Raw genomic sequence first — 27,632 nt, 5'->3', positions numbered from 1 at the left:
GTTAAGTTTCAGAAACGGCATGTAAACCTGCATGTTTACACGTCTTTGTTCTGTATAAATATAACTTGCTTAACATTAACGCCATTGTAAAGAAGTATAGTACTGTGGGGGAAGATGGGACACTTTTAGCTAATAATATTTAAATATTCTGATTGTGTTTTAAACAATTAACAACGGTTCATGGGAGTCGAGATGATACGGTTTTATAATATTTTGAAAGTTCTTTGTTTACTACCAACGGGGACTAGTAAATAGAATTAAAAGGTGTCCCATCTTTCCCCACCCCACTATATAGAAACAAATTGTATAGAAAGACATTTTCTTAAAAATGCTTTAAAAGTCGTATGAGACAAAAGTGCATGTTTTACATTTGCATAGATTATTAATATGAAGAGTGAACTCTATTCGTATAATAAGGTTATTCTGTCAGTGGTATTAAAGCATATTAAACATCACAGTACTCTAGAAACAGTTTCAACATCGGTTTGCTCTTGGAGCTGTACCGTCATGAAAGGGATATGTGCCCATGTCAAAACATACGTACGTACATAGGTATTACGTTACATTTGTCTGTGTTCCTAATCACCTTGTACGCGTGTATCATTATGTTTGTCAAAACATAAGTGCTGATATACAGAAGTGGTACAATAGCGATCGTTCCACGACTATATACGATTGTTATTTTCCGTGTATATTGTACAATACCCAGGTTCCCGTATAACCCTAGACCCCAACTGATATTCGTCAGAAGGTAAATCGTATATGGGTTCCGGTTTCTCATATTTTTTCCTCCGCTTACATTGCCATAACCAAATGACACCCAGTAAGCAAACTATTGTTACCGTAGCAACCATTACACCAAACCCAATGCATTCAAAGGTTAAGATGCTGCATGTTTTGGTCAAAGGTATCGTTTCAACTTGACATTCTTGATCCAATGGTTCAGTTTCTTCGTTTTCATTCTCGCTAGACGGCGCCCCCCACTCTATATCTTTTAGTTGAAACCCTTTATTTGTTCCAACGCAGTCAACACGTAATCGTTCCAACCAAGTACATCTGTCACCGTCAAGTTTTAAAGCGTTTAAAAATGCCTGGGTGAAAATAGAAGCAGTGTAAGAATGAGAGCAATACGTTTATCGTCTTATTTCAGTTAAGATAGAATAAATGAATTGGACTCTATTTATTTCTATGTAAAAGGGCAGTGACAGGCGTTATAACACAGGTACTCTGTTTCATACACCTCATGCCCGCTTACGAGTTACCATCTATGTAACTTTGTGGGTAATGCACTACTAATGTGGTGCTAACATTTTGTTAGTAAGTGCCGCTTGGTAAACGACTTGTTTACGTGTCACGCTTTTACCAGGATTGTTTCTACAAAGTAGGGTGGGGGGAAGATGGGACACCTTTAGCACCTAATATCCAAATATCCTAATTGTGTTTTGTACAATCAACAGCGGTCTATGGGAGTCGTGAGGATATAGTTTTGTAATTCTTTGAATGTTGTTTGTTTACCACTAAATGGAACGAGAAAACAGAATGAAAATGCGTCCCATCTCCCCTCACCCCACTATACAAAAGGTTTAAGTATACCCTTATTGTGTAAGACTCCACTTTCATATAAACACACCGTTTACCTCAACCTTCATATAAACAGCACACCGTTAAAATTCGGACAATCCATTAGTGACCGCTGGGTTGGAGCAATGTCCGTCAAGTGTCTTTCCCAAGGACACATATACTAGTTAAACGTATAATTCCTTTGTTAATACAAACCTTAAACGGCCTTGAGTTCACCGTGCATTCCCATTCGTTTCCCTTCAGTAACGGACGAGTTGCCGCAATATCGTTGTTCCTCACAACGTTTGTAAACCACTTGCGCTTTGGTATTGTTAGTTTGTTGCCACTCAAGTCCAATAGTTCTAACTTGCTGTGGAAACATAAATCACGATGAGAATTCGTATCTAAGATTCTACGCCATTTAAAGCCAACAATTTGAAATCAATAATCCCACCACCACCTAGTATACCCGCGACAGTCTATATATCTTAGCCCAGCATATTGTAGCCTGTAACCCCTATAATAGGCCTTTTCCTTATTTATAGACCATGACGCCTACAGTGAGCACTTCATGGGATATGGGGTTTTGGCCAGAGTTGTCCCAATACCCCAACATTAATTAAAATATGTTGGATTATTGCTTTCTATATAAGCGAGGTCTTATATTATAGGACCTATATAACGATGCACGCCATAGTGACTTGGGATTTGGGCCATAGTTGCCTCATTACCCTAATATTTAATCTTAATTACCATAGTTTTTCAAACGTTTCTTCTTCCAGTTCATTTATAACATTGTCCCCAAGATCAAGTGAAACCAAATTTCTCATCCCATGAAATGTGGATTGGCTTACAGTCTTGATTGAGTTGTTGCATAATGCTAAACTCCTGTTTGATGGTACTGTTATGTGTGGGTTGACGCTTACTATCGTAATTTTGATATATATATTGTGAGAGGGGGAGATGGGAAACCTTTTCATTCTATTTTCTCGTCCCATTTGGTAGTAAATAAAGAACATTCAAAGAATTATGATCCCGTATCCCCACGACTTCTATAAACCGTTATTAATTGTTTAAAACATTATCGGAAAACTATGTTATTATGTGCTAAAGGTGTCCCATCTCCCCCACCCTACTATGCATAAGTTATTATGCACGGTAGTAGACCTAGGACTTAGGCCAGTACTTGAACAAATTACCCCAAAGCAGTACTAGTCTTGTCGCATTTGTATAATTGGCTCATATAAATGTTCGGTTAAAATATCCCAAATTAAAAGCAACAAAACCGTTCAATACCAAACCAAACAATCGGTACCAAACTTCTACTAACTACATGTATGGAAAAAAACACTTGCATTAAATATATACATAGGGAACACAAAAACACACGAAACAAATAGCAGAAATACGAGTTTCGTGATACAGGTATTATCATTTAGACTACAGTAAGCACATTATCTCATTGCGCCTGCGCACTCCTAGATAACACAATAACAAAACCCCCAAATTCACCTACTTTAAATTACGGTATTCTCCGTTTTGCCATTCCTGGATTTGGTTACTTGATAAGTCTAACGTCTCAAGTGTTTCCGTTTGTACCGCGAATCTTATGATCCTATTGTGGCCCAATCTAAGGCTTTTTAAACTCAAAAAGCTTCCCTCGAATACAGAAATCTGGTTATGGCTTAAATTAAGCTCCTGCAGCTGCGTGCAGCCATCAAACGTCCCTTGCGGTAAAGACTTGATGGAGTTTCCCGACAAGTCAATTCTCTTCAGTGCTTTTAAGCCTTTGGAATAGAAAGTAAATGTTATTGCTATTGTGTCAGTGTGTTGATTTTTGTTTAACTCAATGAATAGGCTTGTTTAACGCGTGGTTAAGGTGTTCCCTTTTTGTGCCATTGTGTTGATAAGTCAACAGTAATCAGACTTCTTTTATGAGGAATAAGAGGTTAAATCCAATGCATTTTCGGTTATACTGTGGGGTAAGATAAAACATAATATCCCATATTCTCCATCCTGTTTTGAAAAATTACCAACACTCTTTTAGAACCATGTAGTTCTTAAACGTTCTTTGTTTACGACTAACTTAAAAGACGATAAAGTCGAAAGGACCATCTTACCCCAACCTACTATATGGCTTATATATTAAACCACCTTGAAAGGTTCTTGGGTTTAGATTTGTAATGTTGTTTCCTCTGATAGAAAGATTGGCCAGCTTCTTATTATAATCAAACACACCATGCGGAAGTGAGCTGATGAAGTTGTAACTTAGGTCCAAATGCGTTAGTTCCTTGTAATACGACAGCTCGGCTGTAAAATGACGTTATAGTGTAAAAATAGTTGTAACAATAATATCATTGTCGCGAGGGCAGTAGGGTCAGGTTTCCGGAACTATAAAGTTATTTAGATAATAAATTCATTAAGTTTATTGCAATCCGGGTTTAAAGTGCCTCGCAATAACAGGAACCTCGTTCCAGTAAACTTGAAATAGTTATTGAACTCTCGGAACCGCGTTCTAGTGGATTACGACTTGAATGTCGCTGTTGCGCAAACTACAAGTGTAACGCCAAGCAGAGTCACCAACGAAGAAACCATTGCTAGGTATTACTGCCGCTGGTGACCAATGAAAATTTTGGTCTCAAAATGTTTCTTACGTCTTCCTGATACCCGCTGTAATTTTTTTTTTTGAAAAAACTCTGGCGTTCGTGTGGAAAATTACTTTGAAAATCCGCAAACTACAAGTGTTTCGTAAAACAAGTTTAGATGATCGCGAATCTTTCACTATTTAACAAAATTTTAAGATTTTTTCTGTAAAATTGAAAAAAATCATCTTTTATAAAAAATTAAAAAAAAATATTTTTGATATTGTAAAGAATTTTTATAAACTTGTCAGGCCGCAAACAGGCCAAGGGAATCCAAGCGTGACTTAACTCAAAACATTTTTAAACCCCGAGCTCTAGGTATTCAAACATAGATGACGTGATGTTAATTTACATATAACTTTTCGTCAAAACAGTCGTGTTGTATATGCAAATATAAAGTATTATGCGTACGCTTGTGTATTACACTTTTATAATGGTCGACGCGAATCTGCTTTAAGTTCATTTACATTACATATCGTAAAATACTACTGCTTTGTAAACGTAGTAACGATTTTTAGTTAGTACCATTGTGTATATATACCTGCCTAGTTAATAAGTTAAATATACGAAGAACTCTATGCTATACTGGCTTAGGTTCCGCTTTTATAATCGCTGCTAATCGTAATTTGGGACTCTGATTCATTAAAACCATTTACAGTATAAAGTAACCTGACAATAAAAACCGCGAATTTGAAGCTAGCAAACATTTTTATGTAGGGGAGCAGACCTATATGGTATGCTAATTGTCTTGTTTATTTTAGATGCTGATTGCTGCAAAGTGGTATAGAATAACATACACAGAAATGCTACGATAAGTTCCGGGTATTTTATTAATAGAATAGGCCATGAGTGTTAGGTGTCTTTGAAAGATGCATTGAACCATAGATATGGAACATTTGTTAATGGGTACGAGGATTAACAGTTGTATTTGTATGCTTTATATATCTGGATGTAATATCTTTTCGAGTATCATGGCGTTCGCTATGACGAGTTACAAATTGCGCTAACATTAATATAGAACTGCGGGGCAAGATGAATACCGTTTAGCATTAACAACCAAGTCGCTAGAATACGGTTATATAATACTGTAACTTTTTTGTTTACCATCAAATGGGGGATAAAAGTAAATAAAAACCAGCTTACCCTAACCTACGATCCCACCACCCACCTGTTATTAGAACCTTCATACAACACATAACGATCCTTATTGTTGTTGAATTACGTGCACATGAAGCAGGCAACGACGTAACGTCTTGATTTAAGAATGTCTCGCATTCTGTATTTTCGAACCCTCTTCCAATGAGGCTTTCTATTTCTTCATTGCTCCAACATCCCTCGCTACCAATCGTGTTTACGATTAAAAAAAGAACTGCCACAATTATCAAGTCTGACATTTTCTTCTTTGCAAAACTCATATATTCGGAAAAGTCGTATATTCCGATTTGTGGATTGTAATTGCTTCTGAATACTAATCTCCGTTTGACTGCTTTCACCTTGTGCTTAATCAGGAACTAATCGGCTGTTTCGTGTCGAGTTCCGCTTCAAATCACTTTAGTGGTAAACCCCCCGTATCACTAATAAAGAGTACCATGAACTGTCGCCACAGTTGTAGCACCCAGAGCACCTAGAGTTGACCCTATACACCCTATATGGGGATTTCCTAAGTTTTTTTTTATCTTCGGCCCAATATTTTTGACAGTCACCTTACCACGTACTGAAAGTGAAAATAGTATTGTAAAGTAAGTTGGGGTAAGATGGTCCATGTTTTCAACCTTTTTTTCACGACATATTCGATATAGAGAAAAAATAATGTTTACAGAAATATTTAACCGTATTTTATAAACTCTAAAACAGCGTTGTTACTTATTAAAACACGATTAGATAATATATATGGGGTATTATATGCTAACGGTATTCATCTTGTCCCATTTATTCAAGTAGTTCCATTACTCATGTTCACAGGCCACACAGTCCTGGAAAATGTTGCCTTCGAGAAAAAGTTATAGAGGTAGAATTTTGTTTTAAAGGGTATCCATTGTTGCGGAAACCGCACGCGCACACACACACACACACACACATGCAGCAGTTGAAATGGTTTTGGGGGCGACACGGTGTTTCAAATTTCCCATGGGTTTCTCACCTAAACATTTGTAAAGGAGGTACGAATATAAAGGGAGAAAAGTTGGAAAAACCACCTTCGCTGTTCTGAAACGCTTGCTCTAAAAACACACACACCAAACCTTAACCAGCATAACAATGCAAATAACCTATGTTCTTGAACTACACGTAGGGTGGGGGTGACGGGATACCTTCAACACATAATATACAAACATTCGGATCGTGTTTAAACAATTGAATTACACCAACACAAATACGTATATTTGTTTTTTGCCTAAAGCTTAATTAAACAAGCAAAATACATTGAAACCTAATACACATATGACCTTCGTTAAACTCAAAATGACGCATATGCTTATTAGATACACCTGATTGACCTCATCGATATCTGTTTCCTCATTCAATGAACTAACTATATTGTATTACAAAACACCTTGTGTTCGCTACGATACCCCAGTCCCGCTTTTCAGTTGAAAAGTAACAACACGCACTACACATATAGCCATACTGCGCTTGGATTACTACGCTATATAAAGGGGTGACGCATCACGGTGACGAGCCAATGCCTTGCCGCAAGGGCTTTACCCATATAGAATACATTGCTATATACAAATGGAATTCGTTTACACTACAGTTTCCTTGTAAAAACAAAGCAACTATAAGTTTGGATATATGGCGTGTATAAAAACTTAAACTTTGTTTAATATTTATTCAATGTGATTTATTTTGTACACAAAGACGACTATGGTGCGTGGCTTTCGTGGCTTAAGTAAACTGTATAGTGTACCTATGAGATAAACGAGTTTTTTACGGCCATGCGAGTGTGCTAAAGCTGCAATGTACAGAATTCCCCAATCCCCAAATTTAACCAAATTTATGATTTATTTACGATACAGTGACTGCTATCGTACTTTCGTGGTCTTGAAGTAAACTCTTATGAGTGTAAATTTTAGAATATTAGATAACGAGTTATTTACGAACATGATGGGGGAAGATGGAACACCTTTTCTATCTATTATTTCGTCCCATTTAGTAGTAAACATAGAAAATTTTATGAGCTAAAGGTATCCCATCTTCCCCCACTCTACTATACTGTTAACAACAATCTTTCAAAGTATGATACGATTATATACTTCTTTAAATATATTATGTTTACTACCAAATAGGAGTAAATAAAATGTCTCAGCTTACCCCAACCTACTATAGTGCTGTGGGGTTAACTATACTGTTAACAACTCTCTTTAAGTATCGTGAGGAAACGAATAGATAATTCTGTGGAATATTTGTTTCCTACCTAATGTAAATAAAGTGGTGAAACGTAGTTTGTAGTATATGCACTTAACACATACGTGCTGGTATCTGTTTTAATACGCCGAGTCTAAGCTTTTCATTTTATTCACGATACGCAAAACAACAACGCATCAGTATACAGATACGTTTCATTATAAAGTATTTAAATTTCTACCGACTTAATGAACTTATATACACAAAAGCGGAATGTTTGCAATGAGAAAAAAGCAATGGTTAGTTTTGCAGTTGCTGGTCATTCTTTAATTTCCTTCAACGTTTTGGTTTTCTCTGTTAAAAGGAATCCAACAAAACATTATGGATGCAATAACATTAACATCTCATATCATAATATTAAGTTGTTATAAGATAGACTACATCAGTTTTTTAGGGGCGTTGGGTAATGGGCCAACTTTGGCCTTAAATCTGAGCATTGTCATGCCTCGCCGTAGGACCTCTCACAATTTCCATGGTCGCAACGGAAAACACAGATAAACACTTTAAGGGTGGAAGTTACCCTCCACGTCCATTAAAATGGTGGTACTTTCCACCATGACAATATATTTTCCACCATTTCAGTTTACAGTGTATATATAGAATAAACTGACAGTTGTATTTTGTGGTATCGAGGTACACACAGTAAGTCGCAACCAGTTGCGTATTCGAAAGCGGGTATTTTTAGACTGCTTAGCACTTAAGGCGTAAATAATTAACGTGTAATGCGAATATTATGCAATAAAGTATATGCGCAACTAAAAGACAAATAAATATAGTTGAACTATGTATATATAAACGCCTGTCATTTAAATGGAAACAATACACTCTGCGTATGGATTTGAAAATAACTTGCGTGTAAGTGCAGTATATATGCATATTATGTTTACGGTGCGATCTTTATGTTTAAAGGTCCAATACAAATGGTCGTCTTCTTGTGTCATCTGTGTCACTGGTTGGCGAAATTGTCCCGTTCTGCGTAAATTTTACGTCAAATTAAACTTTAAAACACTTTTTAACGGTGGCCATGCGAAAGAAATTAGCGGTGATCAGAACTTAATTTGTGCAACTTGTTTTTTGGGGTTTAGTGCCGATTCATAACAGCAAATCCAATGCCAATAACCTCCACACGCCCAAATTACGCCCCTATTTATTTGGTTGTATATAGTAGGTTGGGGGAAGGTGGGACACATTTTCATTCTATTTTCTCGTCGCATTTGGTAGTATAAACAAAGAACATTCAAAGAATTATAAAACTGCATCCTTACTACTTCCAAAGACCGTTGTTAATTGTTTAAAACACGATCAAGACATTTGGATATTATGTGTTAAAGGTGTCCCATCTTCCCCACCCTACTTACCTTAGTCCCATACGTTTTGTTTGGGTGTCTAAAATGTTGGCTTTGTATTTGAGTATGACCTGAGGCCTTTAACCCTTTAGAAGATCTATAACCCTTAACGTTGGTTGTTAGCCTTGAATTTGCTGACATGAATGGTCGAGACATTAGTTTCGTTCGCTTATAAGTGCTTGATTTCATGCGAGAAACCAATGAAATGTTTGTGCTGTTTTTTGTTCATGCTGATGTGATTATTGGTTTTAAACTCGCATGCAAAATGTGGTTTTAAATCGGCGGTGTTGTTTTAATTGCTGCAATTTGTGTGCAATCAAACATTCGTTGGTGTATACCTTCAATATCGGCTCCTTTTGCGCGTAAGATCTGCGCTTAGCGCTTGGACTGGCAATTGGTGTAACCTTATAAGCATCGAAATTTGTTTAAAGCAACTAAAGCAGGAATTTTAAATTTGCGAAAATCAGTGCTAGTTCAATCAAATTCTATTCTACATAGGAGAGGTCCTTTGTCGAGCGATTTAGGCAAGATTTGACCCATTACCCCACCATTAATCTACTTGGTCATTTAGATTAAAAACTCGTATGTAACAATTTATTCTGTTGCCACCACACAATCACAGATATTTTAGAAACTGCTCTCCTGGCAAAAAATAACAGAAGGCCGCCAATTAAATCTTTCCTCATGGCAGACTAAATGTTAGTTTTTGCCTAAAAAGCTGATACTAAAATATAATTTTGTTATTTTTAATATTTAATTGATAATACCTGCTAATCTAGTAGCAAACTACTGATTAAACTAAACCATATTTGCGTGATCAGTTTTTAAAATTTTGGAAATCGTGAACCAAACACAATTCTAGGTTTCAACCATTTTTTAAATTTAAATCACCCAATCAAAATCCTGATCGTCTAAACTCGCTCACCTGGAACCGAGTCCCTTGATCCGGTTGAACGGTCATCACCATTCGACTTCCACGCATAGTAATCGAACCGCGGACAGGCGAAGACCTGTCTAACTCGAACGCGCATTTAATCTCAGATACACGGGGAGAGATTTCCACTTTTTGTACCTGGGAATTGTAATGTTAAAGGTAGAATAAACAGCACTGATCGATGCATTTTGGATGTTTACTGCAGGGTAAAATGAGACACATTTACCACATAATATAGTGGGGTGGGGGAAGATGGGACACATTTTCATTCTCTTTTCTCGTCCCATATGGTGGTAAACAAAGAACTTCCAAGAAATTATAAACCGTATTCTCACGACTCCCATAGACCATTGTTAATTGTTTAAAACACGATCAGGATATTTGGATATCATATACTAAAGGTGTCCCATCTTCCCCTATCCTACTATATCCAAATATCCTGATTGTGTTTTTAAACAACTAACAACGGTAAATGGGTTCTCGGTGTAAATAATCGTAAAACTTTACCCTTATGACATAGAATAGAACAAGTGGGCATATATGGTATTATGTCGTTATCACTGAAGGTGGTTTTAGTTTTTATACCGTAACGTCTGTAATAAAAATGGTACCATATAAATAGGCTGTCATGTAACTTCGTATAGGCTGTCATGTTGTAATGTAAACTCGCATTTAAACACAACACACACTTAAAAAGTTGTCAATATAGAAACCGAAACACATGGAGGATTTCAGGGGTTTCCACAAACAGGAGTGCGGTTTAACTTACTTCTTTCTCGGTTTCCACGTTTTCTTCTTTTTCTGTTTCAATACAATGTTCCATTATTACAACTTCTGACGTATGAGGTGGTTTCGTCACTGGCGACGTCATCGATCGTCTTTCGTCATCAAGATCTAATATAAAAGGACTTCGGTGTTAAAAAGTGATGATGACTTTACATGGTTAGCGTTAGAGGTTAGGAGCTTTATCTTTTATGATATTTGACGTTATTTCTGCCGTAATTCATTATGTTGCAAATGTGCAAATGCTAAACATTTGGATTTCGTTGGCGTTTTACTTCCTACCCCTTAAATAGAATACTCACCTGACGTAATAGTCGAAGTGTCTGCGTCATAACCATGCTTTGTTTCCAAGTGTGACGAAACAAGAGAGCTGGTATCAGACTCAGAATCGTTATCTTTTGAACTTAAAACATCCGAAGCTACATCCGTCTTTTCTGAAGCTACTTCCGCCTTTTCCACCGTCCGTGTCTTATTATTTCCGCCCTCGCTTCCACTAAAGCTTTGTTGTGTACTTGTGACTCTTCGACTCAAACGTGGGGAAGGAGTTGGCTTTGCTTGGTTGCTGAACACAGACCTTCGTTCAGCAACCGATGGTAAAGCAACATATTCTGAATCTCCTGGTTCTTTAATCAAACTTTCGCCGCTCGCTGATGTTTCAACGGATAATCTGTGGAAAATATACCGGTTATTTAACACAAGCAATTCCTAACCATTTAGTCACGGAAATCGCCAGTTAGTGACTAAGTATCGCATATCACATAAATGTCAGTATAGGGTGTTTTTGATACAATTTTAGGATATGGGTAAAGGGCAAACTCCTAAATCTCAATACTACATGCTTAATGGACTGTAGTACTTTGAATGTTATTGGGATAATCTGGCAATTCTTGCCGAATTTTTGTGTCCGGTGACGATCTTCGCTACAGGTCCTTAACCAAAAGAAAATAGAACACATTTTATTTTAAGTCACAATGGGCCAACTCTGGTTCAATTTTCAGATCACCCATACATTTAAATAGTTAAAACACAACATATTTAGTTGAAAAAAGCAATTCTACCGCTTGTTAAGTGGTTTCGCCAGCTTTAACAACAATGTAAAACCATAGTACACTGAAGTGTAGTATGATAAAAGTTTTGTTTCCCCCTCAATTAAATCAAGTTACCGTTTCTATTCATAGCAAACGCGAAAGTAAAGTAGCGCAGGGATTATGTCCCGAACTAGGGGTTTTTCCGCACAAACATCTTTCTTGTGCTTTGTCTGAATCTACAGACGTTGTAACTCGCCAAAGCACGAGAAATGGAAATTCAGACATTCCATGGCCTACTCAATGTATTGAGTAGGCCATGGACATTCTTATGTAAATGGCAAAGCAGAAGTTAAACTATTGTTACATTTGCATAAGATTTACCTCGATGTCTCTAATTCATCATCAGATTGTCTTTCTTCGTTTACTGTTATTCCTGCTTCTGCAATTTTGTACAGTGTGCTTACTTGTTCGGTATATGGATTAAAAATACACGGCACAGTTACAAAATGCAAGGTGTAGTTGTACAAAATAATTAAATATTGAAGGATATAGTTACAAAACAGGTGTACTTACAAATATATATATAGTAGGGTGGGGCAAGATGGGACATCCTTAGCACATATTATCCAAATATCCCGATCGTTTTTTAAACAATTAACAACGGTCTATATGACAATCGTAAGGATAAGGTTTTATAATTCTTTGAATGTTCTTTGTTTACTACCAAATGGGACGAGGAAATAGAATAAAAAGATGTCCCATCTTACCCCAGTCTACTATATATTAAAATGCACTGTATATTTACAAAATGTTTGGTGTAGACTGTAGTTACGAAATGTAAAGTGTGGTTTATAACGCGAAGGTTTAACTATAATTTGCTTTCAATAAGTTTACTTTTCGTCCCTAAATATCTTACCTTCTTCCGTAATAACCTCGGAAACTATCTTCGTCTCGTTGGTTGACTTGTATTTGCCTGGAACACAACGGGTTACTATATACTGTGTATGTTTAGTGGTCATTAATGAGTTGTAACATCCTGGGTGTTGAGATAATGGGCCAACCCTGGTTTAATCTGAGATCCCGTGGTTCTGTAAAACCCCACCCATGTAGCATATAATTAAGGTCTTTGAGACTAATATTTTGGGGTTAGGCTTATAGCTGTATAATTGGCATATCCCGCTATAGAAATAAGGCTTGTCGCTTACTTGGGTCAATAGTTATCCCACAACTTGTGGCCCATTCTAACGATTCATCTGGGGTTGCAGCTCGTATGGGTCCAGGGTCAGACACACGTGTTGTTTTGGTGGTTTCCTGTGGTTAAGGTTAAACTTATATTTAAAGATTAAAGGTCACGTGGTCATAAAAAGCTTCAACATAAATATAAGAGCCGATATAAATACATGGAACAATGTCTCCATTTTAATTTCCGACATTCTTAAAGACAGTTTTGAATTTTAAAACCGAAACGATTGAAAATGACGACAATTATGTCATATATGCTGTGTAATATTTAAATCTGTCAAAAAAAACTATTTTTTATTAATCATTTTACAGCCAATATTCGTTTTGGTACATATCAAGTTATTTACATAGGTGGCACACAAACAGCGAGCCCGTCTGTTTATAGTTTACTACTATAGTGTAAACAAGTCAAGTTGTTGCGACAGCCACAAACGTATATAGTTGTGAAATACGTATGAAACACACATATAGTAACCCAGCGGTTATTAAATCAGTTATGAAAATCGCAAGGTTGTTTCTTATATATATAACTTTGTAGTAAAATAGGCTTCTACCATAGTATACTTAAGTGATTTGACACTTCAGTATACTTTGCTTCTACTACGAAGGTTTTTGTTTTATTACTCCCAAGGTGTTTGGGCACCTGTATACACGGCGATGCACGCCATGGAACTTGGTATGACACGGTTACACCATTTGTAGTTTTACGGCTTCGTCTTTGAAGTTAATTGATGTTTTATAAAAAAAACTTGCGTTAAAATTACAGCATATGTTGGGGTAAGATGGGACATGTTTAATTCTGTTTTATGTGCGAGTTAGTCTGCAACTGTATTTTAATTAAACCTTTTTATTCAAAAGCGTATTAAATATATAAGTTGACATAGTAGGGTGGGAGGATGGGGAACTTTTTTATTCTATTTTGTCGTCCCGTTTGGTAGTAAACAAAGAATATTTACAGAATTATATAACCGTATCCTCACGATTCGGAAATATGGGATATTATATGCTCAATAAATCCATCTTACCCCACTGTACTATATTAGAATTATTCACCTTGATTCTTGGTGCAGTTGGTTTTGTAGCCACTGAGTTTCTTTTAAAAGCTCCTTTTTCAACTTCCAGCCCAGCATTCTTTAACTCGGACACAATTTCGCTGATAGATTTGATCTGGTGAGAAAAATTTAGATTAGAATTTGTGTTTTTGTTGTCAAATTGTTGAAGTTAGGAAAAGAAACAATGTGACTTATTTATCCTCTCATGACAGGGCAAGTACGTCATAAGTTATAACATTAGTGTCATATTTAATACATCTCGTTGCCGCTTAATTACGAATTACTACGTTAATTGCAGTTTCTACGTAAGTTACAGTCAAAACGTTTCAGTTTAGTAACATATGTTATAACACGGATGTTCTATTTCACAAACATCGTACTAGAAGCGAATCTTTTACTTAACACACCAGAACCTAACTTCTATATTCGTATCGGATAGTTTATATGAACTACATCTGTATTATGGGGGAAGACGGGAAACTTTTAGCACATAATCTGCAAATATTCTGATCGTGTTTCAAGCAATTAACAACGGTCCATGGGAATCGTGGAGAAATGGTTTTACAATTGTTTGAATGTTCTTTGTTTACTACCAAATGGGACAAGAAAACAGAATAAAAACGTGTCCCATCTTCTCCCACCCTGCCATATATTTTTTTCATCTTGTTTCTTTATTCGACGTAACCGAGTGTTTATACACTTCTCTTTACACAATGTCTTTAATATTAGTTAGACCTGAATATTATAATAAATTTAGTTTTTATATGGCACAAAACAATTATATCATGCTGTATATTGGTGCGATGTCCTACGGCGAAGCATGCCAGATTGCCTAGGATAGGGCTAAAGTTAGATCATTTCCTTAAAATAATTACTAACTATCAGCATATAGCCTTCACGTGTGTAAATGCTATGCCACAAGGATCGGTTTCATACCTACCGGGTTGAACCAGTCGCTTTTCCTTAACTTAAATAGTCTAAACTTCCAAGATGGATTTTGTCGAAGTGGGACAATCCAGTCCAGCGCCTCACAGTCGTACAACTTGTTCATTCTAAAGACTTATACACTGTAGACTTATATATTCCTGAGCTGTGTATAAGCAGACCAGCTTAGCGAACAACATATCTGCGTCTGTATTTAAGTTTGTTATCTTTTTACATGTGTATGATAGGTTCGCATAATGTCTAATCTCTGTTTGTCTGATTCAGTTTAAATTCAAGTTGAATCACTGCTATATATGTTCGTGTGAATACATTGATGGTTCGCAAGTTCGGTTATATGTTGAATTCGCAATAGAGTTATAGACGTACAATGCTACGTACTTGTTCCTATACTGTCGTATATCATTGTAATATATAGTACTTTGGGGGAAGATGGGACACTTTTTACCATATTATATTCAAATACTCTGATTGTGTTTTAAACAATTAACAACGGGATAAGGTTTAATAATTCTTTGAATGTTCTTTGTTTACTACCTAATGCGACGAGAAAACAGAATGAAAAGGTGTCCCATCTTTCCCCACCCTACGATACCTACCAACCTTTCCTGTAAACTTAACTGATTCTATATTGTTGTTGCTACCAGACTAAAAATATGATCTTTTGGATTGGGTGTCTGGGGCAATGACCCCTCTGGTCTAAATCTCAGGTCCCATGGCGTCCCACGCTGTATAGAACATTAACCGGAGCCCCACTTACAGTATATTATGGAATGTTAGCCGTCCAGTAATGTAAGCCATGTCGTACCATACGCTACACCACAGCTGTCAATCAAACTCCCACCTGGAACCCTGGTTTCTTTTCCTCTTCTTCCTCTTGATTCGTTCCTCCATCGTATGATCTTTGACTTTGTTCATCTTCAATGTTTCGATGATCCTCCGATTGTATAGACACGTCATCTAATGCAACCTAAGCATATCCACATGTTAAAACATAAATTTTACTTTGTTTGCATTTAAAAAGATGCCTTAGTGAAAAATGTGACTTTTCGCTTTTAAATAAATGTTTTAACCCATTTGAGCCCCATTGTCCAAGCCCATTCTGACCAAGTTTACGTCATATCCCTCATACTGACTGTCGAGTATAACATTTACAGAGGGTTATTTATACCTCATGCCCGCCGTCAAACTTATTTCACAGGATTAGTGCCAATAACCAGGCTATATGCTATTTCACATGGACAAGCCCTACGGTGAGGCAAGCCAGGGAAGCTTAATTTACGCCGCACCGGCCGCAGTTCCCCAACACCCATACAGTACTACCACATATGGATCTGTTTCAGTTAAAAAAATGGAATTTTTTTTTTTATACGAGACAAAAACGAACCATAATTGCAGACCAATTCTATTGCAGAGTTAGCCAGAGTTAACATTACCCCATAAACAGTTAATTAACTAGTCTCACTTCAATATCGTGTTCCGTATACGATTCATCCGACGTTGAACTCCTTAAAGAAGTTTTCTCTTGTTTTTCTTCCAGCGATCCTTCCTTTATATATTTAGCTTTGATGTGAACTCTACAAACATCCTCCTGCGTTTAAAGATGCTTGTTAAATGTATATTTATATACTGTTGTGGGGAGGTGTGTATTGTAAGTGTAAAGAGATTTTGAGGTCTTTAAGATCACAAAACGCATTGTTGTCACAAGATTTTTTTCCACATTTTTAATAAAAAGTGTTATCTTACCACCACTATACAGTTACATATACTCGTTCTACGCGACCGGTGCGGTAGAACCCTGGGTGTTTGGGGTAAAAAAAGTTTCTCTGACCTAAATCTCGGGCCCCGCGGCTTGCTACGTTGTAAGACCCCACCCACGTAGAATCGAATAGAACACGTCTATACCATGTAAACAAAATCACTGCAAGTTACCTCCTCTACTTTGTATTCCCCTTTAACTGTTTCCACATCTTCATGATCATCGCGTTTGCTTGCTTGGTTCTCCTGTTCCGTCTTTGTCACCACAGTTATCGTATTCACGTTTACCTTCATATTAGTATATGGACTTTATCGATTAGAAGGCTTTAACTAGTTTAGCATATACAATTATACTGATAAGTTGATAACACCTTAGATATACTCGTATGTTTCACTCGATATGAGTCTTTTGTTCATCGAGTCACGTCAGGAGTGACATCAGGATTAATGGGCCATATATTTGGGCCTTTTTCCTGTCATATATTTATAAACATTCTACCTTTTCTTTGACTTCTATTTCTGTCTCTATGTCGCTATCATCTGATTCAGAACTAGATGAAACCTCTCCGTTATCATTTGCCTGGAACATGAAAACAATCATTTATGTTAATCTGTTAAAATTGACCAAGTCCTACGCCGTTCCTCAGTAATTAAGCGCTTACATCGTAACGGGAGGGTACTAATGGGTAATATGCAAACTCTAGCCTAGATTTTAGGTCCCACGGTATGCTATGTTATAGGACCACCCAACGTAGGATGGAATATAAAAAAGAAACGCAGCGCAAAACTTGCCATTTCCGAATTATTCCACTGCCGCGAGATGGCGTCGGAGAGTCGATCGCCGAAACTTATGTCGTCTTTTAATATTTCTTCGTTTGATTTTAGTCGATAAAGCTGTTTTTCGTGATGACTTTTTCGTTTTTCGTCTTTTTCCGGGTAAAATAGACTTGATCTGTCAAAGTGAGATATATCAGTTTACTACACACAAGGCAAAATGTTGTGTTTAAAATATTAAACATTTTCAGTGGTAAATTGGGTTTGGATAAAACGATTTGGTAAATACCTTTGTTTGTGTGTTGACCGCATACTGCCATCTAGCGACGAGCTGCTTGAGAACGTGTCTGATTCAAATGTTTCGTTAAGGCGTGATCTGTAATAGGAATATGTCGTTAGTTTATTGAAGTTAATTGGAAAAATATGCCTATACAGGCCTTCATGTCCGATCACCCAGTAATACGTCACATACCGTATTGTTGCGTCACTTTCCGAGTTATAAGCTGAGTCCTGGGATCCATGTTTCTGCTTCGAAGCTCTGTTAAAAATCAAACGTATTTAATTGAGTTGGCGTTAACTAAAAAGGTATTTTCCTTTATCTCTTAGAAAATCACCACTGCGTATATAGTAGGGTAGGGTAAAGATGGGACACCTTTAGCTCATAATATCCAAATATCCTGATCGTGTTTTAAACAATTAACAACCGTCTATTACAGTCGTGAGGATACGGTTTTATAATTCATTGAATGTTCTTTGTTTACTACCAAGTGGGACGAGAAAATAATATGAAAAGGTGTCCCATCTTTCCCCTTACTATATTTACAATATCCCGTATTTCTTACCTGGAATTATTTCCCTGGAAAGCGGCCACTGCACTAGTTAGGGGAAGCACCTTCTGGTACATTTCCCTTGCGTTTCGATCAACGGCTACAACAGGTTCTTCTTCGATTAAAGGCAGTTGCGAAACTCCCTGATACAAACGACAGTATTAACTTATTTTTAAGTTTCTATTTTATAAGCTCCTATATGGCAGGCACGCTGGGGGAGCTAAAAATCAAGCTAGAGTTTGCCCATTACGCGTGTGTTATAGGTTAGAATGGCAAGTAGCCTTTTTTAAACTCCGACATTACTAAAGTTGTTTTTAATTTTTAAACCGAAGCGTTCAAGATAAAAATCGTAAGACACCAAGAGACATGGCGTACTCAATGTGTTCAGTATATAGATAATACAAGAATTAATGTCATAATTCGCTTAGGTTAGACTTGGCCCATTACTACCGCAACACCAACAACTATGACGTCATAAATACCTCTTTCCGAACAAACGTTTTCGAACTTTCCAATTCACGGTTCATTGATTCGATTATTGCGTCATCAACATCTTCAATGCTCCTTTGTTTCCTAACAATCAATAATCGTTCCGGATCGACGACTTCTCGACTTTCTGACCCAAGAGTCGGGGCCTCGCTAAAGTTTTTACTGAAGAAAATCCAAATTAATTAATGAGTTATTATCGTCGCGTGGCGTGGTCATAGGTTGTTATATTTCATAGGCCTTATGCCCGCTACGAGTTACTACGTAGCTAAGTTTGTGTGTAAATGTGTCGTAGCCATGTAAAATGACGTCATGTTGGTATTTTTTCTTACCTGACTTGTACAGGCCATATTTCATCCTCGTCAGCGCAATTGTCTACGTCACTATCGCTGTTGTTACCATTCACGTGATCGTAGGCGCTCGGCGAATCAGAAAGCGGCACGTAAGCGTTCGTTCTACCCGTCTGTGGAATAATGTTTATGAAATATTTACAGTGGGGTGGGAGAAGATGAGACACCTTTTAACTGTACTTTCTCGTCCCATTTATCAGTAAACAAAGAACATTCAAAGCATTATAAAACTATATCCCCACGACTCACATATACTGTTGTTAATTGTTTAAAACACGATCAGGATACTTGAATATTATGTGCTAAAGGTGTCCCATCTTTCCCCACTCCACTATATATCATACGCTTTATATGACAGCGTTTTATTGATATCCATGAACTATGGGGATATTATATCTTACTTTAGTTGTGTCTACGTTTCTTTACAGTATAGTGGGGTAAAAAATGGGACATTTTCGTTCTATTTATCGTCCCATTTGGTGGCAAACGAAGATTTCTACAGAATTATATAACTTCAGTCTCAAGACTTTGAAAGGGCGTTGTTAACTGTTAAAACACGATTTAAAAGCATGGGAAATTATGTGTTAACGGTATCCATCATACCTCACTCCACTATAACCGTATCATCACGTCTTTAAAAGCGTGTTGATAATTGTAAAAGCGCGATTTGGGAATATGAAATATAATGTGCCAACTATCTTAAAACGCAGTATCACACGAAGCATAGGTTTTACAACCCACCATGCACCTACCGCCATTATAGAGTTCATTTTCCTTGTTTTAGTCTTCGGTATTCTCATCCAGTTATCGTCCATGCTTTCATTGTATTTTTCATCGTTTGACGATTCACTCGTGTTGGAGTCGCGTCTTTCATGGTCCTGTGGTGACTTATCACCAAACGTTGTGCATTCTAGTTCGGTGGAAAATTCTTGTTCTTGTTCGTCGTTAGGGTTCGATTCTGTTGTGGATAAGAATACGTTTCAATTATTTTTTATGTTTATATAACTTAGAAATGATAGTACTGTTTATAAGTGTATAAGATGCATAGGGTCAGATTAAATTTAAATGCGCTTTGTATCCACGCAGAACAATATCTCAAAATATATAGGACCCGTTAATTATATCGTTTGTCGTAAACGCCCGCCTTGTTGTTTTTACTTGTTGTGGAGAAAATATTAAATTAACCTAATGGCAAGAAAAGTGCAAAGCAAAGCAGTGTTTTATGTAATGCAGGAAAACTTGTATATGGCGATTCAGAGCGATATGGCAGTTAAATGCGGTTCATATTGTGTGCAAATTGTTATGTCTTCTGTAAAGTGTAACTCGTAGGTCTGTAAACTGTCACTGCCATGTTGCAACCTCAACAATAAGCATATGCCGCCTTTACTAAAAGTGACCGCAGAAAAACTGGTCTAAATCTCCGCGCCCATCTCGTGTCACGCTGGGACCTCATTAAAACGACAGAAAATATTAAATTAAATCGTTAAACTAACCTAATAACTGGGCAAACGTAGCGTCCACGTCAGCTTTAGCAATCATTTCGTCTTTCCTTGCCGCCCCATGTCCGTTCATTCGTTGCTCATGAACGGAAGGTCGCTGGTTCAAAGCCTCCCTTCGTGAGTCGGGGCTTAAATTTCGCATTCGCTCTGACAGTGGAGTTTTGTCTCTGCGTGATGAACGAGCAGATCCTGTTGAAAAATACAAACACATATAGTAGTCCCATCTTCCCCCACCCCACTAGATACTTTGCTCTTTGAGTGATGTGGAACGGCTAGATATGCTGTATATAAACCTGGGTATGTCAATTACCACCTTACAAACACTATCATTCGAATCATGAACCCAAAGTGATACCATTGTGGTTATCATAAAATTGCACAAAAAAGGATCTTCCATATATTAGCCAATACCAATTATGAGTCAGTCTACTATCATTACTAAACAAATACGTATAAGAATTAACCCAAACCAATGCCAACCTGAAAAAGAAAGCAAAGATTCCATTTCACTATCCGTGTTGTCTTCTGTCATCGTCTCCACGTCTCTTCTCAATGAGGGAGAATCGTCCAAACTACTACGAGGAGATGCCTGCTGTAAAATATACAATGAACTATATGGTTTTAGGCTCTCCGGTGTAATAAGTTTCTGCTAAAACTCTTTATTTAAAAAGATCTCTATTTAAAGAACCAGGCGCAATGGTATCGGAATTTGTAGTTGTCTTCCACAATATACTCTAGAGTCTATATGATCTAGGGGTAACTTGGATGTTGTATATGGGTGAGGTCTTACGGGTCAGTGAACCTCCGAACCTGGGGTGGGGTCATTACCCAAATCTAATAATATGTGAAAAAAATATGAAACCTCACTCAAGATTTCGAATAAGAATGGAGAATTACTTGAATTAAACAGCAAACAGTGCATTCCATTACTTGGAAACTTTGAACATGCAGACTATGTAAATGAATGGTGAAGTCAGAGTTATAATACTGCAAACGTTTATAAGTATTATCATACACCATGCACCTGTAGTTTGCGAGCAAACCGCATCTTTATATTATGCTTGTGGTCTTGTAAATATCTACATAGAAGAGCATCATTCTCGTCTTCTACGTCATCAAACATTGCGTCATCACCAGAATACGTAGTCTTGAGTTAAATGCATGCAGTGAGCGCCAGATATGTGTTATATGTTGTAATACATGCAACCGTGACAATATTTCTGTATGTTTAAGGTCAGTCATTCAAACTATTGGTCATTGACTACAAGGTGAGAACCACTGGTTTTGCGATTTAGAAACCATTGCTATTTTTTGTATACTTTGATTTTATATGGCTCAATGGGTCTATAGGCCGTATATAAGATAATTCGTTTTGAATTGGAACGGAACCGTTGTCACGTATTTAATGTGGGAAGTAGATTGTAAATCGTGCAGATTAGAAAATGCATCGAACCAAGTATGGCCGGTTCGAATACCAGATGGGGAAGTTAAAGTTGTGAAAAGAAACGGACATGCAAATATGCAAGGTATATAAACCCAGTTACAGGAAAATGAAGTCATTCTTACACAGTTGTGCATAATGCAACGATGACGTAACATGCAACATTCTGTCAATTTTCTTACTTTCATTTCCATTTGACGTAAGAATCTTTCTATTGTCTCTTCCGCCACCGACGCCGCGTCATTTTCGCTGTTTCTGTTCGATGATTGGTGCACTGGAATCAAAGCATGTATGACGTCACGATTTCAAACACAGTCTTAAAGTGACGTCACAATGCCTTCAACTGACGTCACAACAACTTCTACTGACGTCACAACGACTTATACTGACGTCACAACTTCAACATGCATTACGTCATAAATATAATTCAAAATGTTGTCACTGTTTCAACATACACGACGAAGTTTTTATGACGTCTTATTTTGATGACGTCACTTACTTTCTTCCAAACGTGGCAACAACACAGCAGCGATCGCTTCTTCCAATTGTCTCTTCATATCTGATTGAAAGTTGGGCGGCACGTGATCCTGGCTTTCTGGAATTATGGACCAATCAGAACCCGTCTCAAAATTTTAAAATTATAGGCATAATTTAGGAATGTAAAATCCTTACTTCCGTCTGTGTCTGTAACTCCATTTTCGTCTATAGTTTGTACTGCGATTTCAATCTGGAAAATAGAAATAGGAAGTGCTATTGTATTTTAACAAAACGCCGCTCCAAATGGCGATCATTTTCAAATTTACTGGAAAATGTTTTATAGTAGTTGCGATACATTTTAAAGCCAGATGACAGCAATTTATTGCTTTGTTTTTTAAATAACTTTAAGTTTTGGTAACTCTGGTTCTAGAAATCCATTCCTGGTTAAAAGTGTGACGTCAACAGCAGCTTCTGATAACCTTTTTAGAGCCTTTTTATTTGTTGTGTTTACATGTAGTCAAAACTACGAAATGTTTTCAGAAAGATTTTATCCAAAACCTTTTACCCGTAGGTAAACTTAGTAAAACTGGGTTGTTATCCAGTCGTGTCTGGACACGACGCTTATTATCGAACAGTTACAACACTGTTTATGAGTCTTACGAAAGATTTATGATTTTTAAGTGTGCACGATCGGAATGCGGGTAAGATGGAACACTTTATCACATAATATCCCATATTTCTTGAACGTGTTTAAACAATTAACAAGGCTATTTTAGAGTCGTGAGGATACGGTTTTATAATTCTGTAAATATTCTTTGTTTACTACCAATTAGGACGAGAAAACAAAATGAAAATATAGCATTTTATTCCAACCCATACATACATGTAGAACTTGCATAAACTTTATAAAAAATTACCTTATTATCTTGTGTTGAATTGTCGGTTTCTTCTTCTTTGGTATCTGATAGTAAAGTATATAATTACGTCGATATACAGGTTGCCAGTTGGAAATGCGTTCTATGCTAATTCTGTATTATCCATAGCAAGTTGTTATCGCTGCTGTTTTACATTTCTTCGCTGTTTTTAGGTAACTGTGTGGTGTTCTTTATACATGATTTGTTGCGTATATATATATATTAGTATGGGGGAAGATGGAACACCTTTTCAATCTTTTTTCCTGACCCATTTGAGGATAGACAAAGAAAATTCAAAGAACTATATAGTAGGGTGGGGGAAGATGGGACACCTTTAATACATAATATACAAATAGTCCGATCGTGTTTTAAACAATTAACAACGGTCTGTGGAAGTCGTGAGGATACGGTTTTATAATTCATTGAATGTTCTTTGTTTACTACCAAATGGAAAGAGAAAACTAAACGAAAAGTGTCCTATCTTCCCCCACCCTACTATATAACCGCATTCACACTTCCATGGATTGCTGTTAATTGTTTAAAACATATAAGTCAGCAAATATTTTTGAACATTATGTGCGGTGTCCCGTATTCCCCAACTATCTATATCACTCATAGGGTTATGGTGGTTTAGAAATGTAAAGCAACATTCATAGTGTCGTAGTGACCGAGTAAACTGTCCTATATGATTTACCCTGTGATCCTATACCTTTATACACGCTCCACTCCAACCCAGTACATTATGCTTACCAGTAGCGGTTGATGTTGTTGTGAAAATACGAGGCGGTTTCTCGGGTGCTTCTTCTGTAGTTAAAATAAAAGCATAATAAGTAGGGGAATTTTTTCCAACTGGATGCTTGGCAATACATTTCTAAAGTTTCAGAATTGAAGCTGAGAGGCTCAGGAGTTTACCGAATCGTTAATGTGTATATTGTATATATATTGTAACCTCTATATTGTAACTGGTATATAGTAGGGTGGGAGAGATGGGACACTGCTTTTCATTATATTTTCTCGTCTCGTTTGGTTAGTAAACAAAGAACAATCAAAGAACTATAAAACCGTATCCTCACGACTCCCATAAACCGTTGTTAATTGTTATTTAAGTATTGTGTGGTGAAGGTGTACCATCTTCCCAACCCTTCTCTAATTGAACTGACGTATGCTGGAGTTGGCCTATCGCCACATGATATACAACACATCACCCACCGATATTTGGTATCTTTTTCTTCTTATAAAGTTCGCGAACGATCTTTGCTCCTCCGTGTCGTCGAAACTTTGATTTCAATTGAAGATAAAACCAATCAGCTGATTTTGACGTCACTTCCCTTGTAGAAAGATATTATTGCGTATTGTTTAAAGGAGGCATGAAGTCTTTAAAAGCTTGTGTTTACTGCAATGAATATATGTCGATTTTTGCTTGTAAGAAGGCAAAATGGGGCATGAATGATTTTTTATGTGTAGTTTTGTATTGTGTTCGAATTCTACAGCGAGCATTTGTTGTGTATATATATATGTACATGACTGTGACAACTCGACAGTGAGAATCAGGGGCGTGTAATTGAAAATGAGAAAAATACTGCTGCACCATAGCTGTAACTTCACGCTTACCTTTGTCTGTAGCAAAGCGAGCAAAACCATTTCTCATTTTCCTCAAGTCCACATTGATCATTGTTCTTACAAAAGTAAAATCTACACAGAAGACATTGCGCCTACATGACAAATAAATCCTATTTAACTTTCCAAGCTACGTCATATGTTGGTATTATATTTAAATGTCCATACAAACCTTGGGCCTGAACAACCAGACAAACCCATTTCCACACACGGCACAATTATCCAAGGTTTTCTCCTCGACAGACTCAGTTTCAGAAATTGTTTTTGAGAGTTCCCTAGAACATTGAAAAAATTAATTATAGTAGGGTGGGGGAATATGGGACACTATTCTATTTTCTCGTTCCATTTTGTAGTAAACAAAAAGCATTTAAAAAAGTATGAAACCCTATCATCACGACTTTTATATAAGACCTTTGTTAACTGTTTAAAACACGATTAGGATGTTTGGATATTATGTGCTAAAGGTGTTCCATCTTCCCCCACCCTACTAATCTACTATATTCATTTTTGTAATAGTTTTATGTCCTGTATTTCCTATTCGTATTTTTATGACGACGATACGTGTATACAATTCTGTAAATATTGTTCGAAATGCAGTACGACGGTCCATAAGCACACGTATGCAATTGGTATATGTGTTCTTTGATGCGTATAGACAACAAACGGTATAACCACTGGTGCGTAGGGCTGTATTATAAGTGGGAATGACTTGCAACTATAAGTCTTATAATAACCCAGTTCACAAAAAGCAATTAGGTGTGAATCAAACACAATGTTGAATTGATTACTTTGATAAATTGCCGGCTTTGTTAGAGTTAAGGTTAAGTTAACGCCAATACAAATAAAGTACAATCCAGCAACCAAATTACCAAGTTTTATACCAGGCGTGCTACGTCATATAACGCACCAACTCGTTCGTTTACTTTTCGGGTTGGCCGCATATACAAACACGAGTGAAATACCAAAGACATATTAAATTATTTGGTCGAAGGAATGTTACTAGCGTGTTGTCATCCGCGTATCTTTCGCTTGTAAACTCTTCCTTATTAACTTGGATAAGTTATGAGTTAACTTTACATTGTATTTACTCAAGTCTTTAAACTACTCAAAACCACAAACGGAACTAAACGTTAACTGGCTTAAATTATTATGACTCTAATTCCATGCACGTATTACAAACAGGTCAAAGTCTGTATTCAAAACGTCTTTCTGTAATTTATTGTATACCATTAATGCGATTGGGGTAATGTCAAATGGTTCGATTCTGGTATAAATCCCATCTTTAGTTACGTGTCTCGCAATAAAACCCCACCCGCGGAGAATAGATGTTTTAATGCAATAACCAAAACACAGTATCATGCTTATAACTAAAATTATACCAGTAAAATTATACCACATATCACCTATATATAACCCACCCTATTCTTTCTGTTTCTTGTTTCCGGAGATCAAAATCCCTTTGAATAACTTCCAGAATCATCTTCTGCTCGTCATCGCTCAATTCATTCAACTCCAGTTTGCGCCCCATGTTTAAAGTATTTACAATATCTTTATATGACTAACATATTGCCCGGTCTGTGGTAAAACAAGAGCTTAAACTTAGGTACACCACACACACATAACATTGCATCTTAAAACAGTGTGCTGCATATTAGCGTAATTATTGGTGAATTCTGGTTAACTTCAGATACCGTTAAGCACCACGCCGTAAGACCTCGTCCATATAGAATATATGCACACCATAAAAGGTTTTAACGTATTTTAAAACAAATAGCGCTCTGTATTAAATAGAATCGTCGATTTATTTTTTATGCATATATATATATATGTATATTTTATATAGTAGGTCGGGGGAAGATGGGACACCTTTTCATTCTATTTTCTCGTCACATTTGGTAGTAAACAAAGAACATTTAAAGAATTAGTCAACCGTATGCTTATGACTCCGAAAGACCGTTGTTAATTGTTTAAAACACCATCACGATATTTGGATGTTATGTGTTAAAGGTGTCCCATCTTCCCCCACTCTACTATATTGAAAATTAAGGCTGTCGGATTGCGTGCAAGGACGAGATACGAAACTGGAACTCGTGCGTGAAGCTCTGGCTATCGTGTATAAGCTAATGGTGTGAACGCTATAACATTGTGAAGATATTGTATATATGGGGAACCTAACACCGCCATGACATTCACCTTTGTAGGTGAGAGGTCACGAGCAGTACTAGTGACGTCATAGTATAGGTGTTTCGTTTAAAACAGCAAAAATATCGCGGATACCCCAATTTTGGAGTGGGTAAAACAAGCTATTGCGGTTTGAGTAAGGTTAAACGTTTGTCATTGAAATACCGAGAACGGTAAAAAAGAAGCTTTATTTAAACGAAACTAGGTCAGGAATTTTGAGGTCATTGAATAAAATACGATTTGTTGTCATAGAACATTTTTATCGCAACTATGTCTATACACAGTGTACGGTTGATGTACAGGTTCCAAACTTTGAAACGTTATATTTATTACAAAATAATCGTTTTAAAGACAATGCGATAAACATTTTTGTTGGA

General features: G+C 36.8%; 2 protein-coding genes across 7 annotated transcripts; both read right to left on the bottom strand.

Annotated features, from left to right (window-relative positions):
* Nucleotides 1-225: 225 nt before the first annotated feature.
* LOC100183079 (leucine-rich repeat-containing protein 15-like) lies at nucleotides 226-6,047 on the bottom strand. The gene is made up of 6 exons (XM_002119306.5): nucleotides 5,371-6,047; nucleotides 3,715-3,870; nucleotides 3,077-3,347; nucleotides 2,314-2,448; nucleotides 1,777-1,930; nucleotides 226-1,091 (listed from the first exon to the last, which is right to left on the bottom strand). Exons 1-6 carry the CDS (start codon nucleotides 5,615-5,617, stop codon nucleotides 666-668), a joined length of 1,389 nt encoding a protein of 462 aa, XP_002119342.1. The 5' UTR covers nucleotides 5,618-6,047; the 3' UTR covers nucleotides 226-665.
* Nucleotides 6,048-7,697: 1,650 nt separating this feature from the next.
* Nucleotides 7,698-26,662, bottom strand: LOC100176041 (rab effector MyRIP). Of its 6 annotated transcripts, none has more exons than XM_026835858.1 (32): nucleotides 26,493-26,662; nucleotides 25,247-25,349; nucleotides 25,069-25,169; nucleotides 24,667-24,785; nucleotides 24,208-24,261; nucleotides 23,461-23,504; nucleotides 22,739-22,793; nucleotides 22,566-22,661; nucleotides 22,249-22,340; nucleotides 21,650-21,772; nucleotides 21,106-21,217; nucleotides 20,620-20,814; nucleotides 19,879-20,084; nucleotides 19,109-19,239; nucleotides 18,773-18,941; nucleotides 18,306-18,433; nucleotides 17,936-18,001; nucleotides 17,753-17,839; nucleotides 17,482-17,641; nucleotides 17,189-17,269; nucleotides 16,864-16,977; nucleotides 16,397-16,522; nucleotides 15,776-15,901; nucleotides 13,991-14,104; nucleotides 12,901-13,006; nucleotides 12,612-12,668; nucleotides 12,077-12,134; nucleotides 10,970-11,334; nucleotides 10,654-10,778; nucleotides 9,876-10,022; nucleotides 9,289-9,354; nucleotides 7,698-8,576 (listed from the first exon to the last, which is right to left on the bottom strand). In XM_026835858.1, the coding sequence occupies exons 1-32, from the start codon at nucleotides 26,600-26,602 to the stop codon at nucleotides 8,508-8,510; spliced, it is 3,705 nt and encodes a 1,234-aa protein (XP_026691659.1). In that variant the 5' UTR covers nucleotides 26,603-26,662; the 3' UTR covers nucleotides 7,698-8,507. The 6 variants fall into 6 exon arrangements, with proteins under 6 accessions (XP_026691659.1, XP_026691660.1, XP_026691661.1 ...); XM_026835859.1 differs by having other exon boundaries at nucleotides 21,106-21,214; XM_026835860.1 differs by lacking the exon at nucleotides 9,289-9,354.
* Nucleotides 26,663-27,632: the final 970 nt, after the last annotated feature.

This window comes from Ciona intestinalis, chromosome 9 (genome assembly GCF_000224145.3).
Source record: "Ciona intestinalis chromosome 9, KH, whole genome shotgun sequence".
NCBI classification, from domain to species: Eukaryota; Metazoa; Chordata; class Ascidiacea; order Phlebobranchia; family Cionidae; genus Ciona; species Ciona intestinalis.
Note: the sequence above shows the minus strand (reverse complement) of the source record. Positions and strands in the feature narration are given on the sequence as shown.